We start from the raw sequence: 21,374 nt of genomic DNA on the forward strand, positions 1-21,374 counted from the left end.
TGTAACTGTAATGTACTGGCATAGATCTATATGCCAGTACAATAGCCTGTTTCTGATCGTACACAGGCAGTTGTTAGGGCATACCTCAGTATGCCCCAACAACAGGAAATATGTTCAGACAGCCCTGGGGTCCTTCACTGGACCCTGGGCTGTCTGGCCATACGAGTTGTGGACTTTGATCGCGTCACAGTTATTTTCTGTGACGCGATCAATGTGCAGTCCCCTCTCTTTGAACGCCGCGATCAGCTTTCATCGCGGCGTTCAAAGGGTTAACAGCGGAGAGAAGATGTTTCTCTCCTCTCCGCTGTCAGAGCAGGGCCGTGGCTGTGTATTACAGCCGTTGCCCCGCTCTCGATCGCGCGCACAGACGCGCGCAGGGACGGCTGTCACACAGGACGAGTATGCTCGTCCTAATGCGCGAAGTGCTCGCCGCTCAGGACGAGCATACTCGTCCTGTGTCGGCAACCAGTTAAGGGGTTAAGTGCATAACTTAGACATGATCGATAACAGGTGGATCCTGTGGGACCTGCAACCACTGAACTTGTCAGTACCTCTGACCTGACGGATTCAGGTCTCAGTGCTAGATACAGCTGCTCTGTATACAGGATACAAAGAAGCTGTATCTCAAAAAGTATTTAGAAAGGTGCACCCAACACACTGATAGACATTTTTTATTAAAAAAAGTTCAAAAGGTGTACATAGTCTTTAAAGAGGTGTTCCAGCCAGTAAAAATGGATGGCCTATCCTCAGGATAGGCCATCAATAGCTGATGGGTCAGGGTCTGACTCCCAGGACCCCAGCCGATCAGCTGTTTTGAAGGGGGTGCAGCGCTCGTACGAGCGCTGCTTCCCCTTCATTTCTACTTGCTCACTGTGGATCTTCGAAATGCATTTAGCGGCGATTCACAGGTATTGCAGCCTCCTCCCATTGAAGTGAATTGGAAAAAAGGCTGCTCAGACTCATAGACTTACATAGAGAAACTGGCTTCCAGTCCACACATAAAGACGCTGTGTGAATCGGCCAGCCAGACTAGAGATCACGTGACCACACAGGCGTGCCGAACGGAGCCTGTGTTTTGAAAACTAGGCGCTCGGTGAACAAATAAACAGCATATAGATGTACAAGATGCCCATTACAATGGGTGCTTCTTTAATGCATTATCCCATACATGTACGTGATAAGCGTTACAGGGAAGTATGGAGCGCGCTCCATATACTGCAGGCGTTAGCTGTGTTTTACAGCTGATACCCGGGACTAACGCGATTGTGCTGTTCGTGACCGCTTAACCCCTCAAATGCTGCTGTCAATCGCAACCGCTGCATCTGAGGCGTTAAAAAGAGAGGGACGGCCCCCTCTGACAGCACATCGATCGTTGGTTCAAGTCCCATAGGGGGACTAATAAAATGTGTAAAAAAAAGTTTAAGTTATTAGTAGTAAAAAAAAAATAATTTAATTCAAAGTTAACCAGTTCAGGACCGGACTATTTTACACCTTCAGGACCAGACACCGTTTAGCCCTTTTTAGCACGTGTTAGTTAAATGGCTATAACTTTTTTATTTGTTGAGCTAACAACGTGATTTTTGCAACGTTTTTTCCGTAGACAATGCAGGTTTCTTTTTTTATCGTTTTTATACACACCTTTTTTGCGATTTTAGAATTTTTATTCATAAAGTTTGAAAATAATAGTAAAAAAATAAGCTTCTTTACGTCTCAGCTATTTTTTTTTGGTAATAACATAGTTTTACGCTAAAATAGACCTTTTATTTGTGATCGTCATTGTCTACCGGAAATTTTTATATATTACATGTCTATATTAGGGTAATTGGGTCAGCACTAGCGTTACAACAATGATTGGGGGGGGGGGGGGGGGGTGGGTATTTTATGTGTATTTAAAAAATAAAAATTTTTTTGCACTTTACTTTATTATTTTTTTATTACTATGGTCTGTCCCTCAAAGGTCAAAAAAGACCTTTGGGAAACTTTATATATTTTTTTTCTTTCTTTTACACCATGTTTTTCCACTGTAACTGGAGCTGCACAGCAGCCCCAGTTACAGGGGAAATCAGCCCTCTTATAGTGACGATTGTCACTAACTGGGCTGTGCTGGGTCTAGTAAGACCCAGCAGAAGTCTGTCAGTAACGGCACCCGGCGATCATGTGACCAGTCACATGATCACCGGGAGGAATAGAGACAGCGCCGCTGCTGTCTCTATTCCTATACACAGCGTTCATTGAGCGCTGTGTACAAGTGATCAGAGAAGACAGAAGCAGCGAAAGCTAGTTCTATCCTCTCCTCAGGGTCCCCGGCAGTCACTGACAGCCGGAGACCCGACATTCAGCTGCCCGATCGCGCGGGCAGCAAGTTAAAACCCGAGCCGTAAAAAGTCTATGGCTCGGGTTTTAACCCCTTAATGACCGCCGATACGTCTTTTTACGGCGGTCATTAGTGGGCTTTATTCTAGAGCGCCGCCAAACTACGTCGCTGCTGTAGAATAAAGTAAACAGAGCAGGGAGCCGTGAAATCTCCCTGCTCTCAGCTGCCAGAAGCAGCTGAGGGCTGGGGGCGTCCCTGCTCTGCCGGGTGAGATTGATATTAGCGAGCACCGCATCTGAATGGTTTTGGAGAGAGGGAGGGAGCTCCCTCTCATCTCACTGACACCCGGCGATAAAATCGCCGAGTGTCTGTGTCTTCTATGGCAGCCGGGGGTCTAATAAAGACCCCCAGGTCTGCCTGCAGCGAATGCCTGCTAGATCATGCCGCAGGCATGACCTAGCAGATGCCTGTCCGTTTTAAACGGACAGGCAGTAATACACTGCAATACAAAAGTATTGCAGTGTATTATAATAGCGATCGGAGGATAGTGAAGTCCCCTAGTGGGACTAGTAAAAAAGTAAAAAAAGTTGAATAAAGTTAATAAAAAAAAAAAAGTGAAAAAAAAAAAATGAAAAACCCAGCTTTTCCCCTTACAAAATGCTTTACTATTAAAAAAAACTACAATAAAGCAAAAAAGTTACACATATTTGGTATCGCCGCGTCCGTAACGACCCTGACTATAAAGCTGTTACATTATTTAACCCGCACTGTGAACGCCGTAAAAAATAAAATAAAAAACAATGGAAAAATTGCTGTTTTCTGTTAATCCTGACTTAAAAAAAATGTGATAGAAAGTGATCAAAAAGTCGCATCTACTCTCAAATGGTACCAATAAAAACTGCAAGTCGTCCCGCAAAAAACAAGACCTTATACAGCTATGCCGACGCAAAAATAAAAAAGTTACAGCTCTTCGAATGTGACAATGGAAAAATCTAAAAAATGGCTTGGACATTAGGGCCCAGAATGCCAGCAGGGGGAAGGGGTTAAGGACCCTGACCGCTGGCAGTAAAAACACAGCCAGCGGTCGAGAACCAGTTAAAGAAACCCCCCTTTTCCAATTTTTCTCTAAAGTAATGTAAAAAATTAAAAAATAAACAAAATTGGTATCGCTGTGTCCGTAAAAGTCCAAACTATTATTATATAGCATTATTTAACTTGCACGGTGAACGCAAAAAACGACAAATTTAAAACGCCAAAATCTCTTTTTTGGTTACCTTCGCTCTAAAAGAAAAATGTTATAAAAAGTGATCAAAAAGTTGTATGTACCAAAACATTGTACCAATACAAACTAAACCTCGTTCCACAAAAAATAAGCCATCACACCGCTCAATCCCCAGAAAATAAAAGAGTAAGGCCTCATGCACACGACCGTAGCCATGAGAAAGGCCGTGATTTTCGGCTCGGCCGGCTGCGGACTGTCAGCCGCAAGCCGCCCGCAAATCGCGGGACATGCACATGGCTACGGTCATTATTATGGTCATTATTTTCAATGAGCCTGGACCGCAGAAGACGGCCGTAATAAGACAGGTCCGTTCTTTCTGCGGTGCGGGCTCCCGGGCCATGCACGGACTGTAAAAACTACGGTTGTGTGCATGGCCCCATAGAAATGAATGGGGCCGCAATTCTCCCGTGGATTTTCGGGGGAATTGTGGCCGCAAAAGCACGTTCGTGTGCATTGGGCCTAAGGGTATGTTCACACAACTTATTTTCAGACGTTTTTCTGGCTGAAAATACGGGGGGCTGAACGCCCCTAAACATCTGCCCATTGATTTAAATGGGAAAAACGGCATTCCATTCCCACAGCGCGTTATTAAAAATGGCGTGTAAAAAAGAAGGGCATGTCACTTCTTGAGACATTTTTGGAGCAGTTTTTCATTGGGTCAATACAAAAACAGCTCCAAAAGTGGCCGTAAAAAAACGCATCAAAAAACGTCCGATGCATAAAAAATGGCTGAAAATCAGAGGCTGTTTCCCCTTGAAAACAGCTTTACATTTTACAGCTTTTTTTGTTAAGGGTATGTGCACACACAAAATAAAAAAAAGCCTCAAAATACGAAGCTGTCTTCAGCTCCTGATTTTCAGACGTTTTTTAATCAAAGTCGCGTTTTTGGAGTCAATGAAAAATGGCTCCAAAAACGGCTCAAGAAGTGACATGCACTTCTTTTTCACGGCCGTTTTTAAAAACAGCCGCGTAAAAAACGCCCCGTCAGAACAGAAAGCCATTTTTCCTATTGAAATCAATGGGCAGCTGTTTGGAGGCGTTCTGCTTCCGATTTTTCAGCCGTTTTTCGGGACGTATAAGCCATAAAAAAGTTATGGCTCATGGAAGGTGTGGAGTGAAAAACGAAACTGAAAAAGCAGAAAATGTCTCAGATCTTAAGGGGTGAAAAGGTTTTTTTAATTCTATAATTATTTATCACCTATCCACAGGATAGTTGATAAATGTCTGATGAGTGGGGTACAACTGCTGGGACCACCACCGATCGAAATGAAAACCCCCTTTGGGCCGGGTTTCCATGTAGCGTAAACGCTGCAGAATTCAAGTATGAGCGCTTTCTTCCTCAGCGGATATTCCGCTCGAAAAACTGCACCACAACGTGGTGCAATGTTTCGGACGGACTGTACTGCGGGTTTCATGTCGGACAGTATCCGTCCCATGGGAACCCGGCCTTAGGGTATGTTCACACAGAGTTTTTTGCAGGCAGATTTTGACCTGCCTGCACTTTCTTTGCTGAATTTTTCCGTGGGTGAATAACACTTTCTCTGCCTCCCATTGATGTCAATGGGAGGTCAGAGAGGGAAACGACGGAAGAAAAAGCATGTCTCTATCTTTCCTGAAGCATTTTTTCAGCTCTAAATCAATGGGAGGCGATTTCAGTCATATTTTGTCACGGTTTCCACGCCAAAACTGTGAATTAGGCCTTAGGGCAGATTCACACGAACGTTGCGTTTTTGCGTGCGCAAACAACGCAGCGTTTTGCGAGCGCAAAAACCATTTGACAGCTGCGTGTGTCATGCGTGTCTTATGCGCGGCTGCGTGATTTTCGCGCAGCCGGCATCATAGAGATGAGGCTTGTCAACGCCCGTCACTGTCCAAGGTGCTGAAAGAGCTAAATCTTTCAGCACCCTCGACAGTGAATGCCGAACACAACAGCGAAAAACCTGTAAAAAAAAAAGATAAAGTTCCTACTTACCGAGAACTTCCCGGCCGTTGCCTTGGTGACGCGTCCTTGGTGACGCGCCTCTCTTGACATCGGGCCCCACCTCCCTGGATGACGCAGCAGTCCAAGTGACAGCTGCAGCCTGTGATTGGCTGCAGCCTGTGCTTGGCCTGTGATTGGCTGGAGCTGTCACTTGAACTGAAGTGTCATCCCGGGAGGTCGGACTGCAGGAAGGAGACAGGAGTAATCGGTAAGTTAGAACTTCGGGTTTTTTTACAGGTTAATGTATTTTGGGATCGCAAGTCACTGTCCATGGTGCTGAAACAGTTTAACTCTTTCAGCACCATGCACAGTGAATGTCTCCCGACGTCGCGGACCGGATTTTTTTTTGCCGGGTTCGGCCAAAACGAGTTTGGCCGAACCGGGTGAAGTTAGCTTCGGTTGTCGGGGTTCGCTCCTCGCAAAGACACTCCGTTTGGATGCTTGGAAACAGAAAAGCACGTGGTGCTTTTCTGTTTCCATTCATCCTTTTGACAGCTCGTGCGCTGTTTCAGTCTGTTCGCACGGAAGTGCTTCCGTGCGACCTGCCTGGTTTTCACGCACCCATTGACTTCAATGGGTGCGTGATGCGTGAAATACGCAGAGTTATTGAACCTGTCGCGTATTTTGCGCAGCGAACAAACGCTGCGCAAAATACACGGGCTGTGTGTACTGCCCCATAGACTTCTATAGGGCATTGCGTGCCGCGCGAAAACCACGCGGCCTACACGCTGCCAAATCACGTTCGTGTGAATCCCCCCTTAGGGTCAGTTCACACACAGTTTTCTTGGTAAGCAGAGGCGTTTTTTTTCCCGTGCAGCTTTTGGCCGCTCGCAGGAAAAAAAATAAATAAAAAGCAGCCGTTCTTTCTTCCAGCTGTTTCCGTCTCTGACCTCCCATTGAAATTAATCAGAGGCAAGAAAAAACCACTGCGCTCGTTTGAGCTATTTTTTTTGTCCACGGTCCTTACATTAAAGAGGCTCTGTCACCAGATTTTGCAGCCCCTATCTGCTATTGCAGCAGATCGGCGCTGCAATGTAGATTACAGTAACGTTTTTATTTTTAAAAAACGAGCATTTTTGGCCAAGTTATGACCATTTTCGTATTTATGCAAATGAGCCTTGCAAAAGTACAACTGGGCGTGTTGAAAAGTAAAAGTACAACTGGGCGTGTATTATGTGCGTACATCGGGGCGTGTTTACTACTTTTACTAGCTGGGCGTTGTGTATAGAAGTGTCATCCACTTCTCTTCAGAACGCCCAGCTTCTGGCAGTGCAGCACTGTGACGTCACTCACAGGTCCTGCATCGTGTCGGCACCAGAGGCTACAGATGATTCTGCAGCAGCATCGGCGTTTGCAGGTAAGTCGATGTAGCTACTTACCTGCAGAATCAACTGTAGCCTCTGGTGCCGACACGATGCAGGACCTGTGAGTGACGTCACAGTGCTGCACTGCCAGAAGCTGGGCGTTGTGAACAGAAGTGGATGACACTTCTATACACAACGCCCAGCTAGTAAAAGTAGTAAACACGCCCCGATGTACGCACATAATACACGCCCAGTTGTACTTTTACTTTTCAACACGCCCAGTTGTACTTTTGCAAGCCTCATTTGCATAAATACGAAAATGGTCATAACTTGGCCAAAAATGCTCGTTTTTTAAAAATAAAACCGTTACTGTAATCTACATTGCAGCGCCTATCTGCTGCAATAGCAGATAGGGGCTGCAAAATCTGGTGACAGAGCCTCTTTAAATTTAATGGCCATGGGCAAAAATAACTGTGAGCAATGCAGAAACAAAAAAGGTTAAAACAACGCTGGTAGTTTAGAGGCTCTGTCACCAGATTATATGTGTCCTATCTCCTACATAATGTGATCGGTGCTGTAATGTAGATAACAACAGTGGGTTTTATTTTGAAAAACTATAATATTTGAGCAATTTTAGATTTATGCTAATTCGTTTCTTAATGCCTAACTGGGTGTTTTTTTAACTTTTGACCAAGAGGGCGTTGTAAAGAGAAGTGTCTGACGCTGACCAATCAGAGTCATACACTTCTCTCCATTTGTACTCAGCACAGCGTGATCTCACGATGTGCTGTCACATACATCCACATTAACTTTACTGAAGTGTCTTGAGAGTGAATAGACATTGCCTCCAGCCAGGACGCGATGTCTATTCAAACTCCCCCAAAAAAGGGATTTTTATTCACCCATCTGTGTGATAGAATGCAACGTTTCAGTTGCTCAATGCAGCACTTGTCAAGTGGCTTGACAAAGGCTGCATTGAGCAGCTGAAACGCTGCATTCTATCACACAGATGGGTAAATAAAAAATACCTTTTTTGACTTCTGGAGTGCTGCCTCTATTCTTTGCCTGATATCTGGGGATTCTAAAGTCGGATTCCTGGAGGCTTGCACCCTGCTACTCTGGAGGTTGTTGTACTACTTTGCTGCTCTCTTTTTCTATTTGGATATTCACAATCCCGACACTTCGGTAAAGTTACTGTGGGACTTACTCCCACAGCACAGCGTGATCACGCTGTGCTATGATTAAGTCCCACACAAACTTTAACGAAGTGTTGGGAGTGTGAATAGACATCTCAATCTGGCTGGAGTTGATGTCTATTCACTCTCAAGACACTTCAGTAACGTTAATGTGGGAGTATGTGACAGCACAGTGTGATCTCGTGAATACAGATGGACATGGAGAGAAGTGTATGACGCTGATTGGTCAGCGTCATACACTTTTCTGTACAACGCCCACTTGGTCAAAAGTTAAAAAACGCCCAGTTGAGCATTAACCCCTTCCCGCCGCAGCCCTTTTTCAGATTTTAATTTTCGCTTTTTCCTCCCCACATTCCATAAGCCATAACTTTTTTAATTTTCCATCGATATAGTACTATGGGGGCTTGATTTTTGCGGGACGAGCTGTAGTTTTTTGCAGAACCATTTATTGTGCCATATAATGTACTAGGAAAGGGGAAAAATTATTTGTGGGGTAGAAAATTTTTTAAAAAAACAGCGATTCCTCATTGTTTTTTGTGCGTCGTTTTTACGGAATTCACTGTGCAATTAAAACAACATGTTAACTTTATTCTGTGGGTAAATACGATTACGGCAATACCAAATATATATAGATTTTCTATATTTTACTACTTTTACAAGTAAAAACCTAAGTGTAAAAAATAAAATTTATAACCATAACTTTTTTATTGTTCTGTCGATTAAGTGGTATGAGGGCCTTTTTTTTTTACGGGTTTCGCTGTAGTTTTTAATGATACCATTTTGGTGTACATACGATGTTTTGATCACTTTTTATTTCATTTTTTGGGGAGATTAGGTGACCAAAAAAATAGAGATTCTGGCGTTTACCATTTTTTTTCCGCCGTTCACCGTGCGGGTTAAATAATGATATATTGTAATAGCTCAGACTTTTACGGACACAACGATAACAATTTTTTTTTTTTTACTATGCTCTAGGGGGAAAATGATTTTTGTTTAACCTTTGTTGGAGTATATCTTGATTCTGACAGGCATCTATTAAGCCCTGCCAGAGGCAGTGCTTAATAGGTGCACAAAGATGGCGGACCTGGGGGCCTTTATTAGGCCCCCAGGCAGCCATATCAAACATCGCCCCCCCCCCCCCGATTGTGTTGCAGGGGGCGCGATGAGCTGTTAAGAGTGGGTCACCCCCTCTTTCTAACGATTTAAATGCTGCGGTCGACGTTGACCGCGGCATTTAACGAGTGGGATCGCGCTTGAGCGCGATGCCGCTCGTCACTCTGAAGTGTCGGGTTCACTCCGTTAGTCCGTTCCATATTTACCCTGCCCGACTTTGGCGTATGGATACGTCTAATGTCGGGAAGGGGTTAAGAAACGAATTAACATAAATCTAAAATTGCTCATAACTTGCTAAAAATTTTTAGTTTTTCAAAATAAAACCCACTGTTGTTATCTACATGCCGATCAGATTATGTAGGAGATAGGGCACTTATAATGTCGTGACAGAGCCTCTTTAAAATCAGCCTCAAAATGTAGATTTTTTTCTGCCTGCAAAAAACTGTGAACGAGGTCTAGATTCACATATCCCGTAGTTGTTGCAAGGCCTCATACACAGCTGTGTTACACAAACATTATACGCAGCTCTTCCACATAGACACACAAACGCCATAGACATATCACTGCCGCAGACATTACACATGCACAAAGTCTGTTCCGTCTACAATATATACACCCCCCGCGCATTCCGCCTACTACCACGAAGTATAAACACCTTCTGCAGAGAGAAGCAGCCTAGAGTCTGACTCCTCCCGTGCATATGACTGATCACATTGCCGTCACATCATCACAGGTCCTTTAGCCCAATTGCATGTATAGGATCGAGCGTCTGCTAAGAGAAGTCCCTCACAGAGATCCGTAGCTGTGGTTGGGCGGCGCTGCTTCCTTGTTTTCCTGTGATGGCTGCTAGCAGCTGAGTGGACTGGTCACCAGCACTTTCACAAGTTTTGCACGGCACTAGAGGTCAGTATTTTGAGCAGCGTTATTGTCTGCAGCCATTGCCGGAAATGCTCACCACAGCTGTGTATTTCTTGCCTATAGCTATCCGTACAGGGGCTCAGATACACTTCCCTCACACAGCTGGCGGCTTCTCAGTGTCTTGTCAGTGGTGGAGCGATGAATTCCTTGTCACGTCTACTGAACTTCTCTATGTAGTAAATGCTGCTGTGTCACATGGTGTCTGGATCCTGCACATAATCCGGGGCCACAGCTGAGTGATCCTAGCCAAGGACCCATATGATATGACCTTCTTCCCCTGGCGGTGGCTAATGTCACACCCCGTTCATCATTTACGTTTATTGCTGTGACTATTCTGCTGGGGTGAGCTGCTGCAGCTTTGTGGTTCAATCCTGCCTCTGTGCATTTAAATGGCTGGTATACTCTTAGGCTTGGTATATTTGAGATTTCAGTCGACGACATCACTGTGGCAATTTATTGTATAACTCATTGGGCGTGACTTGGAAGTGTGCATGTCTGGTCATGTGTCTATAGCTGTGTAGTAAGGCCCCATGCACACGACCGTAAAAAATCTACTGCGGTCCGCAATTACGAACCCACCTGGTTCTATTGGCAGCGGACACCTTTCCGTATCGCTACGTATAGTTGTCCGTGCCATAGAACTGTGCCGGAAATTATGGAGCATGTCCTACTTTTTGTGTTTTATGGGCCGTGCTCCCATACTTCCACAATCCCCCCTCCCTTCTTCTGGCTAGTGCCAGGAGAAGGAATGGTTTGAATCTTCAACCCTCCTACACTGTATGCTGCCATTTTCTGAACGACTGCACAGTGTAGGAGGATTAGATACAGGGACAGTATAACACGAACATAATACACGCATCACATACACTCACATGAATTACCTTCTCCTGCTGCCGCCTCCTCTGGTCTACGCTCCTATTCCTTGTGCCTGAACATATGGCTGGAAGCCGCAGCCAGAAGTCGTCGTCTTGCTGTCCGGCAGCGGCTTCCGGTCCACATGAAAATGGTGCCGGATTTCGCTCTGCGAACGAGCTTCGTTTTGGTCTGTGTGGGAGCGGCTCCCGTTCGCATTCTCTATGGGGATGTATGTGCTGTATTCCATCTCTGTATGTGTCGTTAATCGACACATACAGAGATGAAAAATAAAATGGCAGCCCCCATAGAGCAGTAAAAGTTTGAACACAGTAAAAATTAGAACGTGACAATTTTTGTTTATATTTTATTTAAAGCAATATAATAAAAAAATAAATAAAAATCATGACGCCTTCCCTTTAACCCCTTGCCGTTAATGCATGTCGAGGTGTGCAGTAACTTCGCGCACCTCGACGTGTAGTTACTTCAGTGCTTTGACAGTTAACCGCCGCGCTGCACCGCAGCGTCGGTTAACTGCAGGGAGTCTGCCCTGCATTCCCTGTTGCCGATCAGCGGTCCATCGCCGCTGATTTCGTCAGTTAACCCCTTTGATGCGGCGGTCGATTCCGATCGCCACATCTAAGGCGTTTAGCGGAGATCGGCAGCCCCCACGTGAGATCACGGGGGCTGGCGATGGTATCCATCGCAACCGGACGCCAGACAATGGCTACCGGGCTGCCATATACCGAAGCCTAAGAGCTGCAAGTCTAAGTGTCCCCTAGTGGGACAAGTGAAAAAAGTAAAAAAAAATGTTTAAAAAAAAAAAGTGTAAAAATAAAAGTTATAAGTGACATGAACTGCTTTTTTTCCTATAGTAAGTCTTTTATTTCTAGGAAAAAAAATGACAGGTAAAAAAAAAGTACACATATTTAGTATCGCCGCATTCGTAACGTACCCATCTATAAAACCATAATGTTATTTTTCCCGCACGGTGAACACCGCAAATAAAATAAACGAAAAACTATGCCACAACCACTATTTTTTGGTCACCACCCCTCCCCAAATATACAATAAAAAGTGATCAAAAAGTCGCATGTACGCCAAAATAGTACCAATACAAACTACAACCCGTCCCGCGAAAAACAAGCCCTTACACAGCTTTTTTGACTTAAAAATAAAAAAGTTATGGCTCTCAGAATATGGTGACACAAAAAATAGTTTATTTTATAAATAAGTTATTTTATTGCGCAAACGCTGCAAAATGTAAAAATAACGATATACATATGGTATCGCCGTAATCGTACCGACCCGCAGAATAAAATATAATGGTCATTTATAGCCCAGGGAGAACGCTGTAAAAAATAAATAAAAATCATTGTCAGAAGTGATGGTTATTGGTCACCTTGCTTGCCGAAAAATGGAATAAAAAGCGATCAAAAAAATCGCATGTACCCCAAAATGGTACCAATGAAAACGACAGATTGTCCCGCAACAAATAAGCCCTCACGCAGCTCCGGTGGTGAAAAAATAAAAAAAGTTCTGGCTCCCAGAATATGGCGATGCAAAATGTGCAGTGTTTCAAAAGCGGATAAGATCGGGCGCCATTTATAAGTGCCACACTGGCCACATATCTGCGGATTATTATTTATTTACCGCATTATTATACCCTCTTATTATGCCCCTGATGTACTCTACCCAGCTTACATATGCCCCACATTATAAACTGAAATACCAGCAAAACGCCAGAGCTACTACCAAGCAAAATCTGCGCTCCAAATGCCGCTCCCTCCCTTCTGAGCCCTACAGTGTGCCCAAACAACCGTTTATGTCCACCGATATGGCATTGCCATACCCGGGAGAACCCGGTTAATATTTTATTTGTGGCACAAACTGGGCACAACATATAGTGCACTAAAATGGCACATCAGTCGAAAATTGTAATTTTCACTTTGCACCATCCGCTGCGCATGAAACCTTTCGCGCACCATGACTTAATAGCATGTCGTGGTGTGGGGGGTGATATATGGAGCGCCTCACGCTCTGAGCCCGCGCCATACGCTGCGGGTGTCAGCTGTGTATTACAGCTGACACCCGGGACTAACGGACAGAAACAGCGATCACGCTGTTACAGGAGCCTGTAAAAATGACAATATACTGCAATACATTAGTATTGCAGTGTATTCTACCAGTGATCTAACGATTGCTGGTTCAAGTCTCCTATGGGGACTAATAAAATATGTAAAAACAAAAGTAAATAGTTATTATTAGTGGAAAAAATGAAATAAATATTTAAAGTCCAAAAAAAAAAATTTTTCACATTTTTTCTCTAAAGTAATGTAAAAAAAATACACAAAATTGGTATCGCTGCGTCCGTAAAAGTCCAAACTATTACAATATACCATTATTTAACTCGCACGGTGAACGCCGTGAAAAATAAAGAATTTAAAACGGCAAAATTGCTGTTTTTTTGGTCACCTTGGCTCTATCAAAAAATGTAATAAGTGCTAAAAAAAGTTGTATGTACCAAAAAATGGTACTAATAAAAACTACAGCTCGTCCCGCAAAAAATAAGCCATCATACCACTCTATTGACGGAAAAATAAAAACGTTATGGCTCTCGGAAAGCGGGGAGGGAAAAATTAAAAAGAAAAAGCAAAACGTGGATCAGTCCGCAAAAGGTTAATTACTTTCTAATGAAAAAGAATTTATGATGACATGTGGGGTATTACTGTACTCGGGAGAAATTGCTTTACAAATGTTGGGGTGCCTTTTCTCCTTTGTGAAATTGAAAAAATGCAACATTTTAGTGGAAATAATGTCGATATTAATTCTCACGGCCCTATTCTAATAAATCCTGCAAAAGACCTGTGGTGGTCTAAATGCTCACTATACCCCTAGATAGATTCCTTAAGTGGTGTCGTTTTCCAAATGGGGTCACTTTTGGGAGGCGTCCACTGTTTCGGTCCCTCGGGAGCTTTGCAAATTCGACATGACACCCAAAACTATTCCAGCTAAATTTAAGCTCCAAAAGCCAAATAGCGCTCCGTCCCTTCTAAGCCACGGTGTGGGTCAAAACAGCACTTTATTACCACATATGGCGCATTTACATAATCGAGAGAAATTGTTTTACAGATATTTTTCTCCTTTATTCCTTGTAAAAATTAAAATGGCTATGTTTTTTCTGCAAAAAAGTAGATTTTTACCTTTACAGACTAATTCCAATGAATTCAGCAAAACAACTGTTTGGTCAAAATGCTAACTTTATCCCTAACAAAATTCCTTGAGGGGTGTAGTTTCCAAAATGGGGTCACTTTTGGGGGTCTTTACTGTTTTGGCACCACAAGGCCTATTCAAACCTGACATGGTGCCTAAAATATATTCTAAAAAAATGAGGCCCCAAAATCCTCTAGGTGCTCCTTTGCTTCTGAGGCCTGTGTTTCAGTCCATTAGCACACTAGGGTCACGTGGGATATTTCTAAAAACTGCAGAATCTGGGCAATAAGTATTGGGTTGCGTTTCTCTGGTAAAACCTTCTGTGGTGCTGAAAAAAATGTATTCCAAATGAATTTTGTCAAAAAAAAAATGAGATTTGTAAATTTCATCTGTACATTGCTTTAATTTCTGTGAAACGCCTAAAGGGTTAAAACACTTTCTGAATGCTGTTTTGAATACTTTGAGGGGTGCAGTTTTCAAAATGGGGTGATTTATGGGGACTTTCTAATTAAGCAAACATAAAGTAGACATTAGGGAAATATAAACTAGTAAGTATTTTGTGTGGTATTACTATCTGTTTTACAAGTAGATACATTTAAATTTAGAAAAATGCACATTTTTGCAAATTTTCTCTAAATCTTGGTGTTTTTTACAAATAAATATTGAGTTTATCGACCAAATTTTTTCACTAACATGAAGTACAATATGTCGTGAGAAAACATTCTCAGAATCACTTGGATAGGTAAAAGCATTCAAGAGTTATTACCACATAAAGTGACACATGTCAGATTTGAAAAAACAGGCTCAGTCCTGAAGGGGTTAAGGCCTCATGTACACGACCGGATTTTTGCGGCCACAATTTATCCACATTTTGCGGATAAATTGCGGACACATCAATGGCCCCATGCACATGACTGTTCTTTTTACGGATCCGGGCTGGATAACGTACTCACCAGTAGAAGTTTATGGCACCGCAGAAATTGTGGTCAGCATTTGCGTTGCTGTCCGTGTGTATCTGCGATTGCGGATAGGTTACCTAGCGACGCAATGGACTATCCCAGATGTCTAGACACGAGGCCATGAGGAGAATCAATTTTTGCACATTCCACACCAGACTACAGTGAAGAATGATGTCACTTGCAGTTGTCCAAGCTGAACAGGTCATCACACTGGTGCCTGACCGCCCATGCATTTGAGATAAGCGGCAGGATGGGTACCAGGACCGCAACCTCAAGGACCGGGCCTGGGTAGAAGCTGCAGAGCTCAATGAAGAGGAGTGGGAGAAGGCGACGAGAACACAGCGGCAGGGGCAATGCTATGAACCAGGCACCCCCCTGGTACGTAGCATACTTCCATCTGTCAATTTCTGCTATGTTCACTGTGTGTAGTTAGGGGATGTCCCTGGTACCTAGCATTCTTCCATCCGTCATATTCTGCTGTGTTCATTGTTTGTAGTTAGGGCCTACTCAAAAATCATATGTATCCAAGACAGAGTTTAGAAGCATTAATTATTTAAATTTTTTCACTACATAGAACAAAGGGCAATCTACAGCAGACAGAGGTGGACTTGGACGAGACACCTCTTAAATCTGGGTCTGCGGAGCCATGATTTCCAACGACAGACTCCAGACCGAGCAGTCTGACAGAGTCCGCTGCAGAGAGCAACCCTGTACTGATTCAGGCAGATGATACACTGCCCTCCAGACCAGCTGTGCGTTGCAGGGTGCGTAATGTGGCCCCCCACACATGCCACTCCAGATTCCAGGGCTCATATAAACGCACAGTTATTGGAACCTGTGAGGAGCGAAGCCAGGAAACGCAGGAGGACATTTTCTGATGCAGCCTGACTAAGCTGCTGAAGAGGGTTCTATTAGGCAGATAAGATGTCAGACCACTCTCTTGGGTGGTGGAGGCTCAGCTCCAAAGGCGGTCCATGGAAGCTATTCCAGGCATTAGAATACTTCCGCAGCACAGCAGATGAACATTCACCACCACGGTCAAGCCAGCAGAGGCCATACCTGAAGGACACCTCACAGCCCCTGTTTTCACAGGACATGGGAATGTTTCAGCAACATAGCCCCTATGCTCAGTACTTCGGCTAGCACCCCCCACAACATGGGCAGGGTTTGTTACGTGGGGATAAAATCATAGCATTACTTACCACCTCCACTAGCCATGCTTTTGTTTGGTTGTACATTTTTTTTTTAATTGTATTATATTTTTTGCACATAAAGCTTTTTCTAAATGTTTTTTTTTTTATCATAATGTTGGTGGGTGTGTAGATGGTGTATGTGTGATGGTAGTGTAGTGTGTTTGATGTCCAAGGGGCTGTCCATGCGCTGGACATTTTTTCATACTGATGACCTATCCTGTGGATAGGTCATCAGTATATGATTGGTGAGGGTCCGACATCTGGACCCTGCACCGATCAGCTGCCTCCGGGCATCAGATGTTCTTGATGGAAGCAGATAGCTCCGGTCACAGTATATCAGCCGTACCATGGTACTGCAGCTCTGCTCCTATTACATTTTTTATTTTTACACAGGATAATGAGGTATTGGTTTGTATTTCTGCACAGAATACCAAAGATTTAGGGGGAAAAAAATAAAAACAAAAAATTAACAATAAATTTAGAAAAAAAAATCTGAAAAGATTTAAAAAAAAAAAAGTGAAAAAAGTAATTTTTTCAGAAATACTTTAAGCTCGCAACCCACATGAAGGGTCCTTATTCTCTTGCGAGTCCCTACACTAACTAAACAAAACAACTAAACTAAACTTGAAAAGCAACAGTCCAGAACCAAAGTTTCTAGCAGATGGCATCCATCTGCCATGGAACCGGTCCTACAGGTGACAGAAAGTAATCCGCATAGATTTCCCGGATAGCCAGTCCTGATGCTCCAGGTCTTCCATACTGGTTCTGTACCAGAGCGATAGTTGATGTCGGCATGTACTGCTTCAGCTCCCCGTCCAGCGCAGCATCATGAATCCAGCAAAAGTTGTGGAGGATGACACTGGCTTGGATAACCAGTGGCACATTATCCAGACTCCTCTGCAAATAGGACTGGAATACCCGCCACATGCTGCTGAGAATCCCAAAGCCGCTCTCCACTTACCGTCTCGCACAAGTGAGGCAGTAGATAAAATACGCGCCTCTGGTCATCCAAACCCCACCTGGGGGAAGGACTGCATCAGGTGATTGTGAAGTCCAAATCCTTCATCAGTCAAGATGACAAATGGCGCTGGAAGTGCAGAAGATCCCGGCAGATGTCTCAGTTCTGGAAGCGAGAGCTGGTTGGATTGAAGACCTTGACCCACTCTGGAAGCCCTGAAGATTCTGCATCAGCAGAGCCTCCATAGGCTCCTATATCCACAATTATAAATCTGTAGTCACTGTCAGTCAAGTTCAACAGCACCACCGAGCAATACTCCTTATTATTGAAGTATAGGGACCCTGAGTGAGGCGGCTTCTTCACACGAATGTGTTTGCCATCCAGCACGCCGACACAGTTAGGAAACTGTGCACAGTCATAAAAGCCCTCAGCAATCCAAAGCCAGTTTTCTGCTTTTGGACTGCGGCATCACTGTCACTCTCAGTTGCTGCCAGCTCACTTTGCAGCGAAGTCGGATGAGCAGCGAAATGGAGGAACCCAGCAGAAACTCGGATTGCAGCGATTCCGGTTGCCAGGAATCTGTGGGGGGGAAAAAACGCCCATTTATTTGTGCTAGCAGTACCAGGGCCACATGGAGGCAATAGTCAAAGGAGATACCTACGTTTATACTAACCGTACCGGGGCCACATGGTTTAAATGGGACATTGTGTTCTCACCTGAGGGTGACGATTAGCTGTTCCTCTGGAGAAATGCACCCTCGCATTTTGGTGTCCTGTAAGTTGAGTCTGACAGCAAACGGTCAAAGGCAGACATGGACAGACGGCTGTAGCTGTGAAACTTATCCGGGTGCTGTCGCACGTCCGTGTATAGGGTGTGGAAATTACCCTTTATAGGCTGTTGGGAGACAATGGGGTGAATCCAATACCTCTTTCTCCTCCACTTCGGTTCATCCAGCATTGGTGCTTGCTGTCCGAATCGCCGAGAGAGGAGCCACGACAGGAGAACATCATCCACAAGATCGCAGGACATCTTTGAGGTGTAGGAATTGCAGGAAACCAGAACTAGATCAGCAGAGGAATCAGACAGAGCACTTAATGAAGCAAAAACGCAAGAGAAATAGTGCCAGAGCAATCATTTGACCACCTCAGGGGGTTGGGACTACTGGTGACATAATTTTCAAGGTTTTTCATGGACAAATGCTGACAACGGGTCCGTGCTATTGCAGACCACAAAACCACTACAGTCGCGTTCATGATACCTAAGGTAAGTTCACGCGTAGCATAAATACTGCAGATTTTCCGCAACTGATTTTGTTGCAGAAAATCTGCAGCATAATACAGGAGCAAAACTCATCCACACGCTGCGCGATGTCCAGGCTGGCCTCCTGGGATGATGTTTCATCCCCTGTGACCGCTGCAACCATTCACAGGCTGCAGGGGTCACATGGAATGAAACGCATAGATGCCAACATTTAAACAAATTTCCGGGGACACTTCGGGTGTGGCGTCCATGACGGGTGTGTCTTATGGAGCGTGGCTTATCTGGTGGGTGTGACTAGTGGCCGTGGCTTTCTTTCCAGAATTTCTGCATACACCTAAACAAACACAAAAATGTCTGCAGTAGTTTGGCTGACCACTACTATGGTGGAAGTATCTCTTGCTCTAGTTATCTGTTTGTATACAGGCAGGTGATGTCTCACTTTATCACTAGGGCTAGGTAATGTGTGCTGACCACTTGCAGAGTAAAAGCCAGCGTAGATCGTGCCACACTCAGTGCCCCTTGTAGATGGTACCCCACACTGCCCCCAGTAGACATTGCCACACGCATCTCCCTGAAGATATTGGCACGCACTGCTTCCTGTATATAATAACACAGAGCCCCCTGCAGATAGTGCCACACATCCCCTTTTAGATAGTGCCCTCTGTAGATAATACCACAGTGTCCTCTGTAGATCTGCCACACACAGTCCACCCTGTACATGGTGCCCCACACCCCCCCCCCTTGTAGATAGTGCAACACCCCTTCCTCCCTGTAGATCGAGACATTGTGGCTTCCCCTAGGAGGGGAATCTCCGGCCAGAACGTTGCCTACACTCTGGTCAAGGATTCCTCTCCTGGGGGAGACCCTGATGTGACTGTCCATATATGACGCCAAGGGCTTCTCCAGTAGCGGAATCCCCTACCAGTGCATTGGCAACGCTCTGGCCGGGGATTCCGCTGCAGGAGGAGTTAATGGCAGAGCAGGAAGTGGATAGTTTCCTTCTCTGCCATTGTATTCGATTGTGTCTGCGTCCTGAAGATGCAGATACAATTGAATGCGGCAGTTGCCAGGACTCCGCTATGGAAACGTCATCCCCGGAGGCCGTCCTCCAGTTTGGAAATGGGGGGCGTCACAAGGTTACGCAATTATGAGACAAAATTTGGTTCGTTTTTTTGTCCGGATTTCCCTGTGGTGCCGAGGGCGGATATGCTGTGTGCTTTTACGCAGCTTACCGCCCTGTCTGAACATAGCCTAAATAGGTAGTTGATGCACGAAAACCCTCCAATGTAGCAGAATTAGGACAATTCTGCAAAGAAGAGTGGGGGAAAAAATGGAATGATCATTTAAAACCTGCATTTTGTGTTTGTCATGTTGTCTTTATCTTATATTAAAATTTAGTTGGATGATCTGATGCATTTAAATGTGACAACTTAGCAAAAATACAAATTTGGTTGAGGGGCAAAAACTTTATCATAAAACTGTATATATATTTGCTCAGTTTGTGTTTGTGTAGTGGATTTTATTTTTTCCATGAAAACGCAATATAACTTGGTGGTTTATACACTAACTGTCTTTGGTGTTATGTGACAGAAGCAGTGAATTTTCCAGTCTCGTATAAAGGTATCAGGATGGATGAACGTGCCAACCTAATGAATATGATGAAGATTACTGTAAAGGTATTGATCCAGTCGGCTCTAAATCTGGACAGAAGCCTGGATTCTGATTTCCCTCCACTGCAGCAGTTTTTCTTTGTGCTGGAGCACTGCCTGAAGCATGGTTTAAAAGGTATTTTCAGTCCTTCGACAATACAACATGAATTAACTGTGTCTTTTCCATCTGTTTTTCTTTACTTGTCATCTTACTGGACAACTTCTTTATTGAACATTTTAGCTCTGCGCAGAAATTTCAGCCATTGAAATTTGTTCCTGTGCCCACGGCATTTGTGTCCCCATGTGACATTTAGTGTGGTTCTACACAAATGTCACATCTTAACAATACAGATCATTGATGGGGATTTACATCCATAAAACAACACTGAAAAGACAAACTAGGACAAAAGGACTGGTTAAAGGCTATGTACACCTTTTGAAAACTATTTGTTAGCGGGACTGACAGTGTTATGGCAGGAAGGAGGGGAATGGGATAAGTGAGCCCTAATCTACCCACCGCCCTGTCCCTGCCTACTTGCAACGACCCGCCCTAGGCGACGGGGTACAACTGGGCGGCGGTCTCTACGCTGACTAAGTGCAAGGGAATACAAATGGGGAACAAGCAAGGGAAGGGGCAGTAGCCCACGGAACACCGTGAGGAAACCAGAGTGGTCAACGAGCCAGTCAGAATCAGGATGTCACGAAGTATACGAACGCAGAGCAAGGAGCAGGAAGCAAGCCGGGGTTAGAACGAAGCAGGATAAGCGGAAGCTGTAGCAAGGCTGAAGCAAGGCTGTAGCAGGGCCAGGAAACAAGGAAGAATCACAAGCAATGAGGAAGAGAAAACGGCAGGTATAAATGGACAGGGGGCGGAGCGAACTCCGACTGACCAGGCCGCGATAGGCTCTCCCACTCCTGAGCCTGCCACCCTGATTGGTGGGAGCCGGAGTCAGTCTAAGAGCTCCGGCCTCAGGTGTCGATTGATTAATCCTGGGAGTATCCACAGACGTAGTGCCTGGCAGATCCTTTACAGACCGGTTCAGCGACAGTGGGTCCTTCGTGTCTCTGACACACAGGATCAAGCTGTTATCGACCACAACTTAGTTCATAACTTAGATGTGATCTAAAACAGGTGGATCCTGCGTATCGGAGACTCGAAGGACCCGCTGTCACTGAACCCAT

At 44.6% G+C, this 21,374-nt stretch overlaps 1 protein-coding gene across 4 annotated transcripts in view; it reads left to right on the top strand.

Annotated features, from left to right (window-relative positions):
* The first annotated feature begins 9,932 nt into the window (after positions 1–9,932).
* The window catches only part of LOC142748947 (RUN and FYVE domain-containing protein 1-like), a 543,301-nt gene continuing 531,859 nt past the window's right edge, over positions 9,933–21,374 (top strand). For 2 of the 4 annotated variants that reach the window (XM_075856372.1, XM_075856375.1), the window contains exons 1-2: positions 9,934–10,093; positions 20,134–20,328. In XM_075856372.1, coding sequence (XP_075712487.1) covers positions 20,172–20,328 — 157 coding nt within the window. In that variant the 5' untranslated portion in view covers positions 9,934–10,093; positions 20,134–20,171. Of the gene's footprint in view, positions 10,094–20,133; positions 20,329–21,374 lie in introns of all 4 variants that reach the window. The other 2 variants (XM_075856376.1, XM_075856373.1) reach the window with 2 other exon arrangements.

Source organism: Rhinoderma darwinii, chromosome 3 (assembly GCF_050947455.1).
Source record: "Rhinoderma darwinii isolate aRhiDar2 chromosome 3, aRhiDar2.hap1, whole genome shotgun sequence".
NCBI classification, from domain to species: Eukaryota; Metazoa; Chordata; class Amphibia; order Anura; family Rhinodermatidae; genus Rhinoderma; species Rhinoderma darwinii.